The sequence below is a fragment of the Pezoporus wallicus genome, unplaced genomic scaffold (assembly GCF_028554395.1).
Source record: "Pezoporus wallicus isolate ANWC-B61680 ecotype Strahan unplaced genomic scaffold, APGP_CSIRO_Pwel_v1 contig_3486, whole genome shotgun sequence".
Classification (NCBI taxonomy): domain Eukaryota; kingdom Metazoa; phylum Chordata; class Aves; order Psittaciformes; family Psittacidae; genus Pezoporus; species Pezoporus wallicus.
In genome coordinates this window covers 4,461,148-4,482,511 of record NW_026642292.1, presented here as the reverse complement: position 1 = coordinate 4,482,511, position 21,364 = coordinate 4,461,148, and the positions used below count along the sequence as shown (strand labels likewise).

Here is a 21,364-nt window from a genome sequence, read left to right as displayed (position 1 = left end):
ATCGTGCTGCATTTGCAGACAAAAAAAAAAGCACTTTAGTAACTGTGAATGGCACTGATAATAAGGTGCCGGCTTATGATGCAGTTCCTCGATGTGAAGACACTTCTTCAAGCTACAAGGGTGGGCTCCTCCTGTCATGTTCTCCTGGCTGGTCTCTGCTGCTTAGGTCAGTACTTGGAGCAGAACTTCAGTGACTGCAGTGGCTCAGAAACTTGGCTCCACACAGGGCATTGAGGTCTAACAACAGGGGGCCTGGCTCATACCAACAGCAATACCAGGTGGTTGCAGCTTACAGTCTGCTTTTTTTGATTAGGCTCTTTTTTTTCCAAAGAGGTGCCATGCTCGGGCCATCTTCCGCAGTCTAGCCAGGTTGGGCTTGGGCTGGAGGGAGGAAAATTAAGAAGCATTAAATCATAACCAAGTAAATGAGCTTCAATGCTTTCATACTCTTTGCCCTAATAGCGTAATTTCTGAGGGTTTTAATATCTAATTCAAAGTCCCACCTGACTTTCAAAAGAATTCAATTTCATAACTTATTACAGCACAGTAATAGCAAAAGGGAAGGAGTAATGACTTTTTTTTTAATGTTGCTATTTTTTTCTTTTTTTTCCCCCATATCATAGCATCTTAAACTTTGAGGAAGTAGGTGTTTGTTTAATTAGCATCTTTGTTTGCCACTAGTAGAGTATCAGAATTTATGTTTTCCAGGTTTTACACTTAAAATCTGCTAACACTTTTAAGTATTTGATTAAGATTAGTGGATGCCATTTAAGTCAATGTACTATTCAAATGCAATACGGTAAGATCCTTGCTAAAGTATTTGCAGGACAGAGGTTTTATGTCCTGAAGTTTTATCTTACAGATAACAGCTGTGTAAAATATTCAAGTAAGATAAAGCCAGTGGTGATGGTTTCAAACTGGCCCATTCTAGTTTCAACAGGTGCATACATGACATGCCTCTGCTAATCCAGAGTGTGGATTATCAGAGGTATATCTGTGTCCTGCATAGTACCTGCTTGTCCTGCTGTAGATGTTCTGTGTCTGCAAGAGGCATCATGGAAGGTCTTCCGTGAGCACACTGGAAGGGAAGCTGGCAAGATGATAAAGCTTCAATAAGCCTGCAGCTCTCCTCCAAAGTCAAATGCTCATTGAACTTGATAGCGCCTGAAAAAAAGATACAAATTCTTGCAGGCGCTGCCAAAGAGGATGCAAGCCTCCAGCAGCCTTCCCTCCACACTGTGCTCTTCATAGAAAACAAGGCAGCTCCCAAAGATTACCTGGGAAGCTGCAGTATGGCAGACTTCTGGCTTAGCAAAATTAAACCAGCCTGCTGTGTAAGTATCAGCTTGCTATGGCCTAAACTTTCACCTAACCCAAGTCTGATGGATGGTAAAATTTTTTTTCGTTTTGTTTTTAATTGTGTGTGTGTTATGGCTGAAGACACAACCAGTTCACAAATTTAAGTATGAAACCAAGAGGATGGCTAACGTCAGTTCCATAGGTTTTACTGGTTCAATGGGCCAGCTCCTGACAGGAATCAGTTCCAAGATCGAATGCCAGCCCTGCCAATAAATCCTTTCTTACATGTGAGCAATTAATGGCATACAGAGGAAATCCAAACAGAATATTAAAGAGTAATTTCAGATGGTTTTGCAATCTTTAGCCTTTGCTGACACACAAGACCATCTGCCTTTCAGCCATGGGACTTCCTTAGATAAAAACATTAATATATTTAATATTTTATAAATTACCTGCCATTTGTAGGATGCATTGAAAATAGACGCTTTTGGCTTATGTTTACCCCTTCAGCATAATCTTGTTAATACTTTATATGGCACAGGAACTGCCACAAGAGGCTAGAGCTACTGCAGTCTATACCTGTAAGAAGTGCTCACTTCCAGGTGCTGGAAAGGCATAGTCCCTTAGAAGATGTAAATTCTTACTGCACTCCTTCCAAAAATATTTTAAAGATCCCAGGCACACTTAAACTAGTACTTTTGATACTTATATGAAATAAAAAATATTTTTTGGGTAGAGTGTCTAAGTCTTCTTTCCTGCTTGCTTTCAAGCAGATTCTAACACCTCCCCTTGCCCCTTCACAGAGCTGTTATTGGAAGGGTTCAGAACTCACATGGATGAGTGTATCTCAGAACTTTATTTGTGTTTCATGTGAGGGCTGGAAATCACATTAGGCCCATACATGGATAAATCAAAGCAGTACTGCTTGTCCCTCACAGTGCTGACCATAACATTCTCTCTTCATCACTATGTAGACATCCCTACACAGTCTGTAGTCCTGGAATTCCTGCAAAGACATTTGAAACCACTTCCCCAGGGAGGATATTGTGTAGAGAAAAAAAAGGGTTAAAAGAAAAAAAGAAAAGTATAGTTTCCCTACCATGACAGGCCTGGGAAGCTAACACCTTCAGAAATGTCAGAGGCAGTGTCCCTCGTGTTCTTCCTCCTGTGCTCTGCACTAGCTAAAAGCAGTAAGGGAACATCATCTTACTTTCCATTTAATATAAGAAAAAGGAAGAACCATAACACAAAGGAAATTAAAATTGAGGAAAAGCTAGTGGATTCCATCTCTCTCATTTGAGTTTTAACACACTTGGTCCCTTTGGTTCATGCAGTAAACTTTGCATTATTATAGTCAACTTGAAAAGAGAATGGCAACTCACCTCAACTTGCTCTTGAATAAGCTCCTGGAAAGAAAAAAGTAGTATCATCAGTTGCTATTTCTCTCTTTCATTACCCATACCCTGCTTTGTCCTCATCTGTGTGTAATTTACTGTGTAGCTGCCAGAACCAGGAAAAAATATGCTGTTGAGAGTACACTGACCACAGTGTGAAAGATCTAGGTGCAAGTCCTGACCTCTCACAAGTATCTTATCAGACTTTACACTAATCACTTGGTTCCTCTCTGCACAAGTTCCCTATCTGTAGAATGGGTATAATGGAACTCTTAATGCAATGAATTTGTTATCTTTGAATAGCTGCACTTTCTCCTTTGTATAATAGTCTATGTGGATCTAATTTCTGGTGTCTAACATGCAATGAATTCATAATCAATCATGAATATGCCCTACTAGTCCTAATTAAAATAAAACAGACTGCAGAATAGATCTGCCAAAATGCTCAGGAGATCTTGAGGCATCAGCTAAGAATGAATGCTCGTGAGGCACAGACCTGATCCCCTCCTCCACCACTTCTAGTGCTCTTGGCTCCTAAATCACACCAAAAGAGTGAATTTTGAGTTCTTCCCAATTGTAACAAGGTTGGAAAAGAAAATGTCATCTGATGAAGCATCTTCTTTTGTTTCTTCTTTTCATATTAAAAGAGATGTATGGCAAGACTGGCCTGGTTCACAGTGGCTCAGCCTGGTGGCTGATTATGGTACTCCAGAAACAATTTTTAAGCAGTCCTTGAAGCAGTTATGATTGTGGAGAACTGTTTGCAGTGGAAACTGCAAGTAATCAGTTCAGCAATTTCTTCCTCCAACTTCAGAACATCTGGAACAGAGCTTTTAGAAAGCTGTACTGTGAATGTAGAGATTTCAGGAAAACAACTTTAAACCCTAATAAACAACATTTCTGTATCAGCAATATTAATCATTACACTGTTCATTCAAGCATTCATGAGCTGTGAACTGTTGAAACATCTGTACTAGATACTCTTTTTCTCAGCTTCTCCACTGTCCAAGTCTGGAACAGCTTCCTATTGCTTCTTTAGAGTTCAGGGATTTCAGTTGAAGGACTGTTTAGCTACTTAAAAGGGATGGCACCCACATTTGCCAAGGGATTTCATCCACTGTCTCCCTCATAACAGAGATACTCTAATACCTTGGGCCATTAATACAGAACAAGACCCAGTAACACAATTTCACTCATATCAACAACTGACCTCTACAATGCTTTTAGTGACAGGCTGTCTTTTCCGTCGTAATTCATTGGCTTCTCTTTCTATAAAACACAGTGGCACTTTCATCACTAGAATCAAGGACCTGTTGGTCTCAGGAAATGATAATTCAAGACCCAAGTCCTCCAGATTTTTGTAGCAGCATCTGAGGGAAAAAAAAAAAAAAAAATCAGGAAAGAGACATCAACCACCGTAGCTCTGTCTCCATGGCGTACATTTCCGTACTCCACATACATGTTTCTTTTTGTAACAGTTCCCAATCTCAAAATCCATGCATCATGAGGTTCTAGTAATTCTGCCCTTTTAGCCTACATGCAGCCACATTTTTTCACTCCAGTCAACTGGTATATTTTGTATTCCACAACCACAAGATCTAAGATTTCCTGTGTTATGTGAAGAGAAACTTTATGTCTAAATTTATAAATCTATCTTTTCTAAAGATGCACAAGGGGCCTGGTTCAATACACAAACATTCCAGACACTGAAATTACACAGCAAAAAAATTCCTTTAAGCCTAACCTAAAAATTTGCGATTTCAACTGACATCAATAACAAATTCTTACATCAATTCAATAACAAATACTTACAATGAAAAAAGTATTGTAAGAAATTTTAATGAACTTTACATCCCATTAAGCAAAGAGAACCCAGGAAAGAATGACCTTTACTTAACCTGACATATCATCCTGTGGATGGAAAAATACACACAAAAACAGGACTTCACTGTCAGATGAGAACTTGCCTTCAAAATGAAAACAACTGTAACACTACATAGTTTATTAACTCAGGGAATAGTCACTTAAATTGAAGGTGCTGCAGGTCAATCTCAGAGAACAGATTCATTAAATAAAAAAGAAGCTAATCTACACTTACTAAAGTCAGTCATGAGAATAATACAATTATTAGATTCCATATGGAGATGACTTGTGCAATTCCACCCCAAAAAAGAAGAAATGTAGAGCCTTCAGCAAGAGCAGAGAAAGGCAGAAAAAGCCCATCGTGGTGAAATGACAGAATCCAAGCAGCCATTCAAGTCAAACAGGCTTTTTTTTTTTCTCTTTTTAAGAGGTTAAAGAAAGGAAGTTCAAGAGAGTCACCAGAACAATGCATTACTACAATGCTTAGCAGACAACAGAAGCAAAGCTGCAGGTGAACCAGAGGTTCAGCTGACCTATTAAACAGCAAGTATAGCTGAAGAGAAAGGTCTTTTGGGGAAGTTAATTTATCTCATTACATCCAACTTTACCACAGAATACAATCATGCTCTGCCAACACAATAACAGAATTCCTATTTTTACACAGTACTTCTCAACTTTTTAGTAAGGATAATCTCACAAAGTGATTGCAAAGAAATGAGCTGCCAATAACACTGACAAATTGAAGAGCAGCACATTTAAAGCACCAGTAAGCCAACATCAGTATATGGGAGCACCAGTAATGCTCTTGCATCACCTTGGGTGATAACTGAAAATCACAAGCAGCATCCACTGTGCTGAATAATTTAAGCAGTGTCCTTAAAAGAAATCCATGTCTCTCATTTTCCTTATAGTACTGATTTTCATAGTATGTTTGTGATTTAGCTGATGAAGAAAATTAGCTCACACAAACTATTTGGTCTTTCAAATAAAGACCTCTTAAAAGCGGCTAGAAATGCAAATGCAAAAAGTTATCATGGATAGAGAAGTAACATTTGTCATGAGACTACAGAAGAAAAAGGTATACTGGCAACAGATGGTCAGTGTTCAACATGACATGAGTCCTGATCTGTATCTCCATAATTGTTTATTAATGATGTGGAAAAGAAGGGACATGGTCAAGCAGAAAATTACTTAGGTCAGCTGAGACTAAAGCCAACACTGAACTCAATCAGAACTTAAAACAAGTAGAAAAAAGGTGAAGGAAACCAGTAGAACAAATGAAAAAGCTATAATGAAAAATAGGAAAACTGAATTCACTGCTCCCAAAGACAAATAAATGTAAACTATTAGGAATAATTTAATTTCTTTATATATTTTGTTGGCTTCTACATAAACAGCAATAATAATAATAAAAAAAAAACCTCTTTAATTGTCATGACCATTCAATAAACAAGCAGCTCATGCAAGCAGCAGTAACCAAAAAAGCAGTCAAAATATCAGGTGTTAATATTATAGACAGAAAATACGGGCACAACTGCAAAGCTCCGATGCAAATCAATGGGATGCCCTCACTTGGTATACTGAATTAAATTTTGGCCATCCAGTCTCAAGCACAGATATCAGAAATGAGACATTCAAAGATGAGTGCAAAAATAATTCATGAACAAGAGGCATTACAAATTTTGTGATGTTAGCAAGAAGATGATTAAGAGGTGGGAGCAACAAAGGCATTCAAATATTACTATGAACAGCAATACATACATTCTTACATTTTTCCCTAGGGCAGGTGGAACATATTGGTGCTTTACACTTTCCTTTGGAATTTCTGGCATTGGTCACTCTCACACAAATACACCAAATGGATACAGAAGTGATACTATTATGATTGGAATACACCCAAAATAGGCTTTACACAAACAAGTGTATTCCCTATAAGAGGCAACAATCTTAACAAGGAGTGAGTTAAAAGCTGCCGAGTTTGCCACAGGCATAACAAACAAGAGCAGGTTTAGAATAATGAAGTAGTCCTGTGAACATTATGATGGAGCCTCACCTGAAAATGAAGAATAATGCAAGGAAAAAAATACCCTCACAAATTCATGTGACAGATGAGACAGGGATTTGGGGAAAAAAGTTTGATTAGTATCCAACAGGTCTGCCATAATCCAACAACAAACTGTATCTAAACTCTTTCAGTACAGAAGTTAAGTATCTTAACAGTTGCCAGGCCACCATTCTGAAACATTTGGGAAACAGTGTTCATTAGTTACTCTTGGCAGGTACCTAGGATTAAGGAATGCATTTTCGAAGGATTCACAATACAAACTTTCCATACCACATCCTTCTTTTCTCAAAGAGTGCCTGTTAAATCAGTGGACTAGACTGTCACTATGGGCACTGCATTCCAGCACACACTCCCAAGTCATGAGCCCCAGACAGCAGCATCTACTGGAGACAGCTTTGGCCCTCTTCTGGCCCACATGTGAAGGTTTCCTTTCCCAGGGAAACCACAGCATATTGAGGTACAGAAATGGTGCACCACATGGTTTTGTCATGAGATGTTGTAACAGTGTGCCTGAGAAGCATATCTCTTTTCCCCAGCACAGATAAAACTAACTGGTCTCAGCTCAGGAAAGAGTCAACAGCTACTTTTCCAACAGCTTTATGTTAACTTAGCAACATAGAGAGATCTTCCTGGTCAAGAGACCATCCCCAAAACTTTAGAGCCACTGGCCATTACTAACCGTAGAACTCTTCTTTGCTCTTCTGTAACTTTGATCTCCAAAGGGGGAGAGATGGAGGAAGACAGTAATTTCTTCTTACCACATGCTGCAGCTTCCTTCTCATAGGAATCTGTGAATGAATTGTTTAGAAGTATCCCCTCTTAGAATATTTACACAGGCATTACCCTTAATGACCCTACAGTTTGGCAGTAATCCTCTGTTTGGATTAAAAAGTGACCACAGAATGCCTTCTCCTGAAACTTGCGGAGGACTGGGAATGTCACAAACTAGACATCTAGTCTCTGGGGAAGGGCTGGTTAATGCCACTTTGCTTTTTCCCACCAGTTCCAAAAAACAGTGACCCTAAATAGCAAAAAAACTACTGATATATTTAGCCCAACTCACAGTGAGCAATTTTTCCACAGAAAAATCTGATATAAATGGCATTAAAATACTATTCATTAAGCATTTCTCCCTTTAGTCTTTAAGTTTTTCTCAGTACCTGACCAAAAGGAGCAGAGTTCTGGGAACCCTCTCTGCAGGAACTGTGCAGTATTTGTTGATGAAACAGAAGGTCAATGATTTTTAAGTACTTGATGGATGACTATTGTGCTTTTTAACACTGAAACCAATGGCTAATGAGCTCACAGAGAAGACTATTATCCCTTTGCAAACAGTTTCAGATTGTGGAAATTTTAGGCTTTGAGCACAGTATTCAGCTAAAAAGGAACCAAATGAACTATGCTCTTTACTCTGCATACCATGTCTTATTCTTCACAGCATAACCACATAATCTTATTGATGTTGCTCTATTTCCTCTTCATTGTTTTTCCTATCAGTCTTCCTGCTCTTTCATTACGTCAGGACTATTTTAGTTTGATAGTTCTGTGGGTAAGAAGGGTACCTTCTAATTCTGGAAACACTGTAACAATTCTCAGCTGCCAATACTATGACTGCTACAGATACTGAATGCCTGCATGCTCCTAGGGATCAGGATAAAGATGACAAATGAATATCCTATTGGTTCCATATATTCCAGATGGCTCATATGTACTTTTCTGTGCACTGATTTATTTTTTTTTCCTAAGACAATCTGAATCCTCACCTGCAATAAGCTGCTCCAAGCGGATCCGTTCATGAGCTGCATGTTGGTCCACCAAAATCAAGAGGTTTCCATCTAAAAATGCACCACAACAGATGAGAAATAGGCAACTTCATACCAGACAACTGCACAGATCAGGAAGAGTTAATTGCTCCCTAGAGGGCACATTTAGAAGACAACTATCAGCCAGTTTTCCAGAAATAAAGTGAGGAGGAAGGTGAGTTGGCAGAACATAAAATCACTCACTACAGAATAGAAATGCAGTGATCCAAACTGGCATTTAAATTAAGGTAATTAGATTGAGTCAGGAACTCTTGTCTATTGACATGTTCATCTAACGTCAGAATGAGACCTGAGGTTACCCACAAATGGGTCTGTTTAATACAATCTTTAAAAATGTTACAAAACCTACTGGTTTTGAATACCTTTTTTGTACAGCTTCAGTAAGCTTCAACAATGAATATATCCAGATACTGTGAGCAGTCTGAAAGATATCCATGATTCAGGTACAATCTATTTTTATAACACTAATCTGAAGGCACTAGGAACATTCAACAATGTCCAAAATAAAGATAAAGAAGATCCAGGAAATTTCAAAGGAAGACTAACATTTTCTCTACTCATAATATCATCCCAAGGCAAGAAGAGAACAGAAACAAGGACAGGGTTCTCTCTGCAATCTAACTGTGCTTGACAGAAACCTCAACTTCATGTCAATAACCATTCTCACCTGCCTCTTTATCCATTTCATTTCTAGTGTTGATTAAACAAGCAATAAATTTATTGTCCACTTGCTGAAGAACCTGTAAGACACTCAGAAAAATCATTATCCAATGGTAAACCATTTTTTAAATGAAGATAAACAAAAGAAGATGACAATCAAAAGGGATGAAGTGCAACGAAGTGCTAATAGGATGATTAAGAGAGTGGAAACCACAGCTTTTCTAATCACAAAGGCTTAAAGAATTTGGCCTAGCAAAACTGAGACTGAGAAGGTATGTAATTATTCTTCATAAACAGTGAGGGGAAAAAATATGGAAAAGGCAGTAATTATTTAAGTTAAAAGACAATACTGGCAGACAGTCAAATGATGATAAATTGGTCATGAAACAGTTTAGTCCGGAGCTAAAAGAAAGTTTCAAAATATGCAGTAAAATAATTTTGGATTTATTTTTTTTTTCCCCAAAGAGAATCATAAAGGAAAGCACTCTAATAATTCTAAGGTAGAGCTGGAAATTCACAGAACAGATTAAGTGCTCATGTAGAAGCCTCCTTGATTTGAGAGTTAAAGCCGTGCAAAATGACTCCGAGTATCTGATTTGCTGGTATCACCAAAAGAGAATGTAAATAATCTTTTTAACCTGATATGTCTTTAAGGACTTGGACTAATCATCTGCAGGAGCCAGGAAGCATTTCTCAATCCCCCTCATTTTCTGATGTAGAATTTACCCCTGTGACTTGATTCCTCCTTCCCCTCAAGCATCAGAAATAAACCAGAGCTACAGGGAATACTGAGCAGGGATGCACAATGCTTTCAGTATCTTATTGCTAGATTTAAATCAATAGATGTGGGAGGAATTTCTCCTCGAGTCACATAGTTAGAGCTCACTCTGAATTCTCTGTCTTACAACATGTGTATTGTTCACCTTCTAGGTAAAAATGAATAGATGATCCTATTTCTTTGCAGGGATGGAAGATGCTAATGATTATTTTTATTCTTTTCCTGTAGCATGATGCAACATTTTTTGCTTTTGATCTTTTGAGAGATTCTCAAAATTGCTATAGGGTATTGGAGGCAGTATTTAGCTTCTTCAGAGAAGGGAAGTGGTAATTTCTTCTAGCTTTACTTTCTTAAAAACATACAAAGGAAAACATTACACAAAGTAAAGTTAATCACAGAACCACTCAGTAAGTTTTAAAAAACAGTTCTTATGAGTGCACAGAAAAATGGTACCTTCTATTTCCTAGTTTTCCTCTTCTGTCTTTGTGAAACATAACCTGTTTACTGTAATAACATTATTTATTCCTGTTATTCTTACACACACAACATAAGTAAGGGAATCATTTGGATCCATGTTCACCCTGGCGATCAACATTACCATACCCCACACAGTCAGAACCTGCAATCTCAAGGTCAGCAGCCTGACTGCAAGTCAATAATGCTGCCTGGGGCCTGCAGGCCTTCTGTCATTGGGATGCAAGACGGGAAGAATCCACTTCAGCATTTCTATCCAGGCAAACCATCAAAGAATGTAAGTTGAAGCTATACGTTTACATCAACTTTTAAGGTAACATTTAAAGCATTTTATAAAGAAGCACTTAAAACAGTTAAACTTGATATTCTGATGCCATTTTTAAGAATCACTTTTGAGGGCAGACATAAATCTTAAAGTAGAGTTTCAAGTCTTTCCATGAAATCTGGGATTTGCTTTTGAAATCACTCTGCTGAAGAATTAAATTTCTAAGGTCAATAAAAGTGGAGGATACAGAAGACAGATTTCAGAAGAATACAAACTATACAAATGCCTACATTAAATATAAAAAACTGCCCACTGAAATATCATTTAGTTAACATTGTTTCTAAGCAGTGGCAACAGGGCTGCCTCTTGATCTGATTTAACCCTACAGTCAAGGAATTTTAGAGTCACTTGCAGATAGGAAGTCATCAACCATGAGATGATACTAAGATCTGACATGATATGTGCCTGCTGCTATCACACAGCAACAAAAATTGTCGTTTGTGCTTGTGAAAATTAAGGATACTATTTCCCTAGGTACCTCTTTCCCACCAGTCAGAAACATTAGTAAATCACATCTCCTGAGTGGGAAATTGCACGTGAAAAGTAGCAATAGATCATATTGTACCTGCATTGAATGAACCATGTCTTTGGTGAAACGATAAGGATATAAGATGTTGTGAATTTTCACAGCCAGATGGTCAGCCTGACTGCTGGTCACATCAATGGCTATCTGTAAAAACAGAATTATGGATCAAGCAAGCTATAAAGGATTTTGTAAAACCCCCAGACAAACACAAAATACCCCAAACAAACCAGCTTTAAGAAAAACTGGAAATAATTGAATTTTGACAAACCAAGCTTCCACAAGAACAGCACTAGCTAAAGATAACATTCAGCAATCCCTGTTTTCCTTCCCACATACCTTCCCACCTGGGTATTACCTACTAACTTCAATGCATCCAGCTGATTTCAAGTACTTATCACAAAAGCTGAAGTTAATTCTCACCTTACATGGGGTCTCAACGGATTGCACTACAAAGATGTATTACCCTGAAATGAGTCAAAGTACACGTCACAGCAACAACTGAATAGAATGGCTCCTTTTCAGAAACTCACCAGCAGGTGGTTTGCTACTCCATCCCTATTGTTTGCAGGTGGACATGGTTACATCCGTATGTTTACACACACACAACATGCTGATTGAAGATAATGCTGCCTCATGACAACAAAGGAATTTTTTGTAAAAGCTCAAACATTGTGTCCCTCTCACATGCTATAATCCTGCCAAGCTATAAAACCAACTATAGTAAAATGCACTTTTAAGACTCATTGCATCCCAGATGAGAAAGCTCTGTCCACAAAGATGACAGACACTATATTGCAATTTTGCCATTCAAAAACTTTTAATTTAGAGATTATTATCTCTGTAGAGGGAAAGACATCTTACAATAATGTTTTGTGTTTGAAATGACATAAGGCAAAAGGTTAGGCTTATATCTGCTTCTCTGACTTTGAATAAATCAGGACAATGACTTACATATAAACAATATATAAAAATATAACTAGAAGGTCTACAGTCTAAGATATCAGTGAATGACTTACATGCAACAATTACAATATCTGCAATTTTGATCCCCATGTCAGAATATAACAGAAGGCTAAAACAATCGCTATTTTAGCATGAGATGCGAGCTAACACTTACCTCTGGGCAGGGAACAAAAACAGGATTATCCCATTCTGAAAGCAATGACTGGAGAGACTCCCCTTCAGTATCTAGGAAAGAGCACAGGATAACACAGAGACTATCCGTCAACAGATGGTGCAAAGATGCATTGGGTACCTTTACCTCACAGAAGTTGGTATGTGGGTTTTTTCTTCATAAAAAGGATTGAATGTACAAATAAATAACGGAAGTCTGTTTTAACTAGGAAAGACACTGCAGCTTTCTGACTCCTAAACATGCTACAGCACATTTCAACAGGCCCTGGAAATGGATGGGGGGGTGCGCAGGGAAGGGAAGGGAAAGAAAGACCTGTTTAGCTACCCACTTCCTCTGGACAAAGCCACATACCAAAAAGATGATTTCATTCTTTCCACCACAAAAAAAAAAAAAAGTGAGGATTGAAGCTATTTTTCACATTCCAAGGTTGGAACGAGTACAAAGAGGGGAGTAGGCAATTATTCTTCAAACTGCTGACATAATTCAACAAAGAACTGGCTATTTCATCCTGTAAATAAGTATCCCCTAACCTGCTTTCAACCCTAAAAGATTTTTTTCCCAGTTCTAGATTTGAGATGACTCACACGGTCCCATTGTTAACAGACCTTGAGTAATTCTGGGTTCCTGTTGGGACATCTGGGAGAATTCTCTGATTTGTTTTTACCACAGAACACCATGTCCTGGAAAGCTGGCCCTACCTCTCAGATCCTGGCTTGCTAGAGTCTTCTCTTTTTGAGGTCTAGGAAGGAAGGGTAGCACAATCTCACTTCTAAACGGATGGCACCTGAACTGAATGCCTAAACACAATATAAATTTACTGCTGCAGATTCAACAGCACGCAAAATTACAAAAAGTCATACAATTGTTACATTCTGATAAACGAGCATCTGCTCAGCCCTGCACAAATTAGAGAATCCCACAGAATTTGCAATCTAACCTTGAGGAAGAACAGCACATACTTAAAAAGCTGAGAATTATCAGACACACCTGCATCAGGAAATGTATTTTTAAATGTTACTGTGCCTTCTGCAGGACTGTCCTTAAAATTTCCTGCTGCTTTAAACATGTAACTATTATTTCCAGAATTAGTGCAATCAGAAGTGTTATCCCCAAAGAAAGAGAAGGCCTATAAGAGTCTCAGATATCAAAATACTCTTGAATTCTCTCTGTTGAGTGGTAAAACTGTCAGTCTATCACTGATACTTAATACAGTTATCAGGATCTTGTGAAACTGAAAATTACAAGTCAGTGAGACCACATGAGATACCAGTGTTTGCCTAACAGCACGTTCCTACCCACCCAGAAATGATTTAAGGATATTACAAACTTGCACTGTTATCAAGATTATTAGGCAAAGTGGCTCAGATTTCCAGCACAGTGGTAAACATTTCACCCTTCCTTTGGTACAATTCAGACTTCTATTCTTTGTGAAATAATAATGAATCAATAAAGTTCCTTTCTACTGAGAAATTAAGGGTGTGCATTCAGGAAAAGCAGCAGAGTGATAAGGCCAAAGAAAACCAGCTGCGTGCTGATAAGCTCACTGTAAAAAGGCTCTGTGAGATCCTAGACCGGTCCGTAGATTGTTGACTGTCGGCTCTATTCCAGTAAGGACCAATGATGGTGTACCCTGGGGACCGAGAATCCTTTCCAGAATCCAAACTGGCAGCCCAGCATGGGAGAGTAACTCAGCATCACACTGTCACAAACCCCAGAACAGAAGTCAAGATGGCCTGACATGGATCCTAGCAAACTGGCAAATTGAAGAATGCCGCTGCATTCAGACTTCAACAGAACTTTGATATTGTCATGGAAAGGTATCCTCTCACAAGTTCACAGAAACAGCTATTGTCTATATGAAGTCCAGTATTTTATACATGTAATAGAGTCATCTCCCTGCTTCTTGTTGCAGGGAAAATCCTTGTTCAGGACATAAAGCTATGATTCTCTTGTCCAAAGGCCACTGAGGATTTGAAACTGGCAGAGATGTTACTAACATAACACATAACATCAGAAAAAGTGCTGAGGATAATAATGTATCTACTTTATACATGCAAACCACATACTATTACCATATTTGAGTATTCATTTTCACTTGCTCCAATTAGATCATTAAAACACACTACTGTAACAATACATCAGTCAATAATGTAACAAAGGTAACTACAAATGCAAACACAACTGGCATAACAATGAAGACCAAGTGGAACTGGGATGTTAGCCTACTACAAATGCATAGTATTAGATTATTCAAAAAGGCATCTGATGGTGAAATGAAGCTTGATAAATTTTCCTGTAGCACTCATTTTAACCAGTACAAAGGTGCCTGAGTCTAACCTTCAAAATCTAGCTTTTCTGTTGAGTACATGGCTTCTGACTAGAAAAGATGGCAGATGGCCGTTATCAACACGGAAAATGCATTATTCATCTGTCATAAACAAATGTAATTTCCCTAAACTTGTGTATGAGATGCTGTTATTGCTAAATCATGGAGCTGTGAAATTCTAAGTCAATACCATAGGGTTACTGATACTTCTTTAAAAAGCAAAATGAAAGCATACAATAGCAAGTGAAGAAATGATCCCTCTTCTAGGTCTTAACAGCAGGCCAAAACAGCGCTCAACTTCGAGAGACATGAATGCTGTGTGAGGACACAGTTATGTTTATTCCTATGGCTATAAAAGAATGAATATAATTTGCTTGGAAACACGTGAAAGAACACAGTTGTTGAACTTTGAAAATCTAAGATCTATAGGGTCTAGCCACAGTTCAAACACCTTGTGTGAAGGTTTGGGAGGTCCAACCTTCAACCTAAGAAAAGAAAAAAGGCTGCATATATCTCACCAAAGAATAACACCATTGATAGAGTTAAGAAAGAGTGGCAACATTGATACAATGGAGAGTAACACCAATGATAAGGCTAAGAAAGAATATCGCCATTGGGCATGTAACACAATATACATCTTCAAAGACTACAGACCACACATCATCTGAAACTGTAAGGGTATGTGAGGTATTCTCTTCATAAAAATGAAGGCACTATCCAAACTATTTTGTACAGAAAGTCAAGCTCCTCATCTCAGTGTTTTGGCTCTCTACTAAACAGCACTGTGGGCAACTGAAGTTGGTAAACCACAGAAATTAAAAGTGTTAAACAAGGAGTGTATATTTGCACTTGCAAGTAGTTTTACCTAATTGAAACAGAGATGGTCTTCACCTTGTAACAAATCTACTTCAATGGAACACAACAAATATTAAGAATTATTGGCATAAATTCTTGTAATTAAAAGGGAATAGCTTAACAACTGAAACACCTACTGCACCAGGAAGTGTCAGACAAAAATGGAACAAAACGCAATCATCATCTATCATGACTGACTAGGCAAACATGTCACAGAAGAACCATCTAGAAAGAAGTCCAAACTGCTTTTTCAAAACAAACTATGCAGTAGAAAATATAGTCTACATGTGGAATGACTGCATCTTCGGTCACTACAGACAGAATGAAGAACAACTTAGAACACAGATGCACATATATGGAAGGAAAAATTATCAAAGACAGTATTCTGCTGAGCCAGACCAGGAAGGCACAGAAATCCAAACCTGACATATATCAATGAGGGCTCATGGACACCACACCCCTGAAAAAACAATACAATGTAATATCCTCTCACCCCTGGAAAGCTCCACCATTGAACCACCAACGATGCTGCACCACAGCTCCTACAAAGCCAAGTATGAAGAAACAGCCTTGCAAAATCTGCAGAAAGGAGCCTACACATTCTCAACAAAGAGTCAGATTTTTGTTCATTTTCAAGGGTTGTTTTAATTTTGGAATGCTGGTTGAAAAAAAGATCATTTTAACATGGGGCTCTCTGTAACAACAGATTCTTAGGAAAATAACATAGTCCTTAGTTAGGACAAAATGGTTAAACCCACAATATTTTTCCGGTAGGCTTACTTTGAGGTATGTTTCTCACTTTCCATATGACAATTACATGTAACTGTGATGATCCTAAATGTCATTATGCCTGGTGGAAACTTGACAGCTGTCTGCTAATTGACAAGTTGCTGACATTTCTTTTTACTGTTTTATAAAAAAATATATTTAATATCTTGAAGGTTAATGTTTTACTGTCTCCATAGTTCCCAACATTTTCCTGTTTTCCATACAGCTGTTACCTGTAAGGCAGTGGCTATAAACCTGACGGTTTATAGCCAGGAAAATATTTTATGCACCTTCCATAACACAAACAGTTCTCCTCATCCTACTTTTACAACAACCACCATCCCTCTTACCGCTCTCTGAAACAACATTCACAGCCATTGTTGTTATATCTTGAATGCAGGCAGCTTGAAATCCTGCCACAGGAGGAGTGCTGTAGGTGCTCAGTCCAGTTGTTTTATTGATGTATATCATCTTACCCAATGAAACATCAAAATCTTGCAGCCAGTCAGAACACACTTCATTCCTGGGATCCCCTGTGCTTGTGTTGTATGCAGAGAATTCCAAGTTACTTAGGAAGGTTGTGTGGGGAGCCTCAGTATCTTTCAAATTTTGTTCGGAGGGTACATCTAATGTACTTTTATCTTTATGGATGGCATCAGTACAATCCTTTTTAGCAGGTAATGATAAAACACTGCTTGAAGGGACTGTGTACTCCTCTTCTATGCTGCTGAGAGGTGATGCACTGACAGTACTTTTCACGGACTCCAGCCTTGTATTGTCCGATTGCCAGCATGCATCCGCCTTAGAAACGCTGTAATTACAGTCCCCCATTGTTTCCACTGAGGATTTATATGTTTGACAAGCATTATATGAAAAATCATTATTTGAAGGTCCAGGAACAAAAGAGTAGTCATCTTTTCTACTTGAATCTCTTGGGAATTGTTCATGAAGTTGTTCTAATTCCTTGTGGTCACCTTTCATTCTGGACAGTTTAGATGACAATGATCCAGGAGATCTTTTACAACTTGTGTGGTTGTTACTAACCTGACAGTAATCAGACAATGTCAAAGGACTCTGATAAAGGGCTTGTCTGTCCTCTGAAGTTGCTCCACTGCAGAATAAAGTATACCCTAAAGAAACAACTTCGCTACTACTATCAGAATCTGTGTCTTCCACAGCTGGAGTTTCACAAGTGCCCAAGTTACCATGATGGTCATTATCATTCCTTGAAAAGTCACAATTAGCTTGTGAATTAAAAACGGGGAGATCAAATTCACTCTGCTGTGACAACGGTGTTGGTAGCGTACACTTGTCCCTCCCATAATATCTCCTGAACTTTTCCAACGAACCTAGCTGTGTGGACAAGCTCAGCTTCACAGAGGGCTGAGATCTTGGCACAGCTATTTGTCTTCTATTGCTTTTTATAACCTTATTGTGAGGAATACCTGAAGAGGTTGCCAGTGGCAATTCTGAAATGTTTGATGTCTCATAATGCATTTTACTGGTGGCAATAGGCACAGCTGCTTCCTTACTCCCTTCTTTTGACAAAGTGTTGTTCTGTAACCACTCACTACCATCAGCTATGCCTACATCCCTGGTGTAAAGAGGTACATATTCTTTATTTGTATTACTGGAAGCATCCTTAGAATTTAAAGACTGCAAATTTACTTTCTGGCCAAACACATCCTTGGCACTGACAGAGCCAGGTCTACGTTGCATGTTCAATGCAAGATTTATTTCTGTTTGTTCACATTCTTGTGGGGGCTCTTTTTGTGTAACACATGTTATCAGGCCTGTAGAGCACAATTTTAATGGTACTGAACTAACAGCCTGTCTTCCAGCATTATCTGTCAAGTCCGCTGTTTCCCTGTCTTCTCTTCTTGCATTGCAGAGCCTCATCAGTGAATTTCCAGAGACAATTCCAGACCCCACTGCTACTTCAGCAGAGTCTCCTCTCTCAGATGACAACTGAGTAACATCATTATTTAAGGTACAGACTTTACTGCTCTTCTGCACTACTTTGCCTTGCTGGCTTCCCATGTCTTTTATGTAATTCTCTGCACAATGCTGCAGGTCATCACAACTGTCTATTTTTCTTATTTCTGACCTGGCCCCTTCACTGAAAGAGGAACAAAGATTTCCTGAAGGTTTCAGATGAGCATCAGGTGCTTTCTGGGAACTGCTAGTGTGTTTTGGCCCCTGCTCTGAGATATCTGATATAAGGAAATCAGAAGCTGTGTCATCTTTGCTGGGCACTGGAATCTCTGCTTTATTGTTTCTGCATGGATCAGATGGTTCATCAATCTTCTGATGTGGGGTGATTTCAGTTTCCTGTAGATTTTTATTTGACTCTATAAGACTTGAAGATTTTTGTCGAGTAAAAGATGTCCTTTTGACATCTTTTGATTGCAAGTTACACATTTCATAGGAATCCACAATTTCATCACATGCTTTCTTAAAACTGTCCTGGATGCTCTTCTCATCAGGGAGTGAGGGCTTCAGAACTGGAGCATTACACAAACTAAAGTCATTATCTTCATTAAATTCTCTGATGTCCTCACTACATGGTTCAATAAATAAATGTTCTCGTTTCAAAAATATTTTCACTCCTTCCTCTATGCAAGTTAGAACAACATCCCAGTTTTGGAACTCAATTAGAGTCTTTCCAGGTTCCAGACACACATCATAGTCACTGTACGCACAGGTCACATTGAGAACAAAGATCCCATACAACTCTGGGCCACAACGGTGGCAACTAGGACTAGCCTGTCTGCTTACAGGGGCACTTTTTGCCTTGCAAATGACACTTTCTTTTCTTAATAAAAAATCAATTAGTTTATGGAGTCTCGTCTTTAAAACGAGCCTTCTATTCACATATAAGAACTGCATATTCTTGTTGTAATGCCCTTCAGTACTGATATAACCATTTATCTCAAATCCCACAGACTTATGATTTATTTCTCGTAACTTCCGGGATCTGCCAAGTCCATAAATTTGACAAAACCGTGAATACACATCTCTTGTCTTAGGTAGCTGAAGCACCATAGAACAAGAAACGTCATTCCTTAAAGACAGTGAAATAGAGGGATGCATCAGTGAAATAGCCTCTACTTTCTGCCTCACTCTCTCAAACTCCAACACAGGATCCATACACTTCCTCCTTACTGGTAACTGATGGAACAGATCACACACAGTGACTGTAGTTCCACCACTTGGTCTGCTCAATTCAGCTTCACAGACTTCCAGTGCTTGCCCATTGTGAAAGAGTTTCACAAATGTTTTTGCTGTCCTGCTGGTCTTAGATGAAACTTCCACTATGCTGGCCACATTGGCTATGCTTGCCACAGCCTCCCCTCTAAAGCCGTAGAACGTCAGCTTCTCCAAGTCTCCCACTGATTTGCATTTGCTGGTGAAGTACCGCTTTCCCATTGCATTTAAGTCCTCTCTCCCCATCCCAGAGCCGTTGTCCACCACCTGGACCTTAAAAGCTTCCAAATCCACCCTTATAGCTACGCATGTTGCATTGGCATCAATGCTATTGAGGACAAGCTCCTCAACACACTGCCCCAGTGAGCTGACAGTCATTCCAGAGCGCAGCCTGGCTCGCACATCTTCCACCAAACGTTCGATCATGACATCAGACAGATGAGGAACTGAAGAAACTGCAGAGAGCTCACTCTTCCGTGTTCCTTAAAACAACAACCTGCGAAGGGAAAAAAACAAAGCAAAAAATAGAAAAGCCTGAAAAAACTTTAATTTCTTGCATTGCCCTCATAAATACACCTTTCTCAGTTTCCCTGGTATTTTGAGGCTTTTTTGATGACTACTTTCCTGTTTAGGCTTTGACCACATACTGCTGGTGCCTTCAGGCTCAATGGCCAGAACACCATGTCTATGCCCCCTACTAACAACATACTTGATTCTCAAACTTAACATACCCAATCTCCAACCACGATGAGGCAAAACTCAAAGAACCTGCAAGCAAAAGGCTTCTGCTTCCATTTATATCAAAAATACAGAGTAAGCATCACCAAGAACTGGGCAGAAAGCTGCCTTCCTCTCATTTGTACCTCAATGTCCACAATGCCTCATTCTGGCGAAGGAGCATCTGCTGCAACTTGTCTAAGATATCAACAAACTGCGCTTGGGAATGGGTGCGGGACGCTGAGCAAGCTGTTTATGAGAAAGGGAACCTGCTATTTTCCAGTCCTTGATGCCTACTGGTTTCCTAGTGGTATTCGAGGGACACACCACTCTTCTCGCACCCCTCACGCAGAGCTCCCCACGCAGCTTTGCAAGTGCTGCAGGCCCTCTCCAGGGACCTGGTGCTCCGTCTGTGACAGCACCCAGATTCCCTGGCCCCGGGAGGGCAACGACCCCCCGCGCCCGGCTCGCTACCACACGCTGTCCCCGCGGCGTGCAGGAGTAGCGGCCGCTGCCGCCCTGCCCTTCCCACAGCCTCCCGCTCCGCTCTCACCCCCTCAGCTCCCGCCAGCCTGAGGGCGGGCGGCCCCACCAAGAACCGCTGCGCGAGACCAACCGCCGCGGGCTGCCGGGCTCCCGCACGCGGGTCCTGCAAGAGGCCAACAGCCAGTGACGGTCCGGGCCAGGGAGCGCATGCGCGGCCGCGGAGCCGGAAGGCTGCGGAGAGCTGGGACCCGGCCGCGCGGTGGATGCTGGGAGATGTAGTTGCCGGGTTCCACCGCGGTCGCAGACAGGGAAACGGCACCGTCCCCCTACGCCCCTTAGAGCGGCGGCTCGTGACACCGGGTACTGTCAACGGGATGACAATCCAAGGGCTGCGACCCACTCAGCCTGCACATTCCACACAGGAAACATGCTCGAAGCAGCTTTATTCTAAAGAAATAAACTCTGGAACAAAGTAAATTCTTTCTAAGGCATTCAGAGCACAAAATAACATCTTTCAGCAACTCCCATGCCGTCCTTCATGCAAGCACAACACTGCACGGATGTAAATTTTGCCCAGGTACAGCCACTGAAAACCAGCACTGGAAAGACAGAACGAGAGGTTGTGCCATGAGGCAGCCCCTTCAGTAAAGAAAGCCCACTCTC

At 39.8% G+C, this 21,364-nt stretch overlaps 1 protein-coding gene across 5 annotated transcripts; it reads right to left on the bottom strand.

The window, feature by feature from the left end:
* Nucleotides 1-60: 60 nt before the first annotated feature.
* On the bottom strand, nucleotides 61-20,841 carry MLH3 (mutL homolog 3). 5 transcript variants are annotated; one of them, XM_057428689.1, is made up of 13 exons: nucleotides 20,769-20,841; nucleotides 16,642-19,994; nucleotides 13,041-13,139; nucleotides 12,325-12,395; nucleotides 11,247-11,351; nucleotides 9,112-9,184; nucleotides 8,385-8,456; nucleotides 7,301-7,409; nucleotides 3,904-4,063; nucleotides 2,682-2,705; nucleotides 2,399-2,480; nucleotides 1,013-1,164; nucleotides 61-381 (listed from the first exon to the last, which is right to left on the bottom strand). In XM_057428689.1, exons 2-13 carry the CDS (start codon nucleotides 19,922-19,924, stop codon nucleotides 310-312), a joined length of 4,302 nt encoding a protein of 1,433 aa, XP_057284672.1. In that variant the 5' UTR covers nucleotides 19,925-19,994; nucleotides 20,769-20,841; the 3' UTR covers nucleotides 61-309. The 5 variants fall into 5 exon arrangements, 3 of the variants coding, with proteins under 3 accessions (XP_057284672.1, XP_057284674.1, XP_057284675.1); XR_008974818.1 differs by lacking the exon at nucleotides 2,399-2,480; XM_057428691.1 differs by lacking the exon at nucleotides 13,041-13,139.
* Nucleotides 20,842-21,364: the final 523 nt, after the last annotated feature.

What these genes read in the sequence shown, in the direction of transcription:
- MLH3 (XM_057428689.1), bottom strand. Translation starts at nt 19,924, where the DNA reads ATGATCGAACGTTTGGTGGAAGATGTGCGAGCCAGGCTGCGCTCTGGA. An exon ending in TTATTCAAGAGCAAGTTGAG is followed by an intron (nt 2,481 to 2,681) that starts GTGAGTTGCCAT and finishes TACTGCTTTTAG; the next exon opens with CTAGTGCAGAGCACAGGAGG. An exon ending in AGCTTCCCAGGCCTGTCATG is followed by an intron (nt 1,165 to 2,398) that starts GTAGGGAAACTA and finishes TCTTTTTTTCAG; the next exon opens with GCGCTATCAAGTTCAATGAG.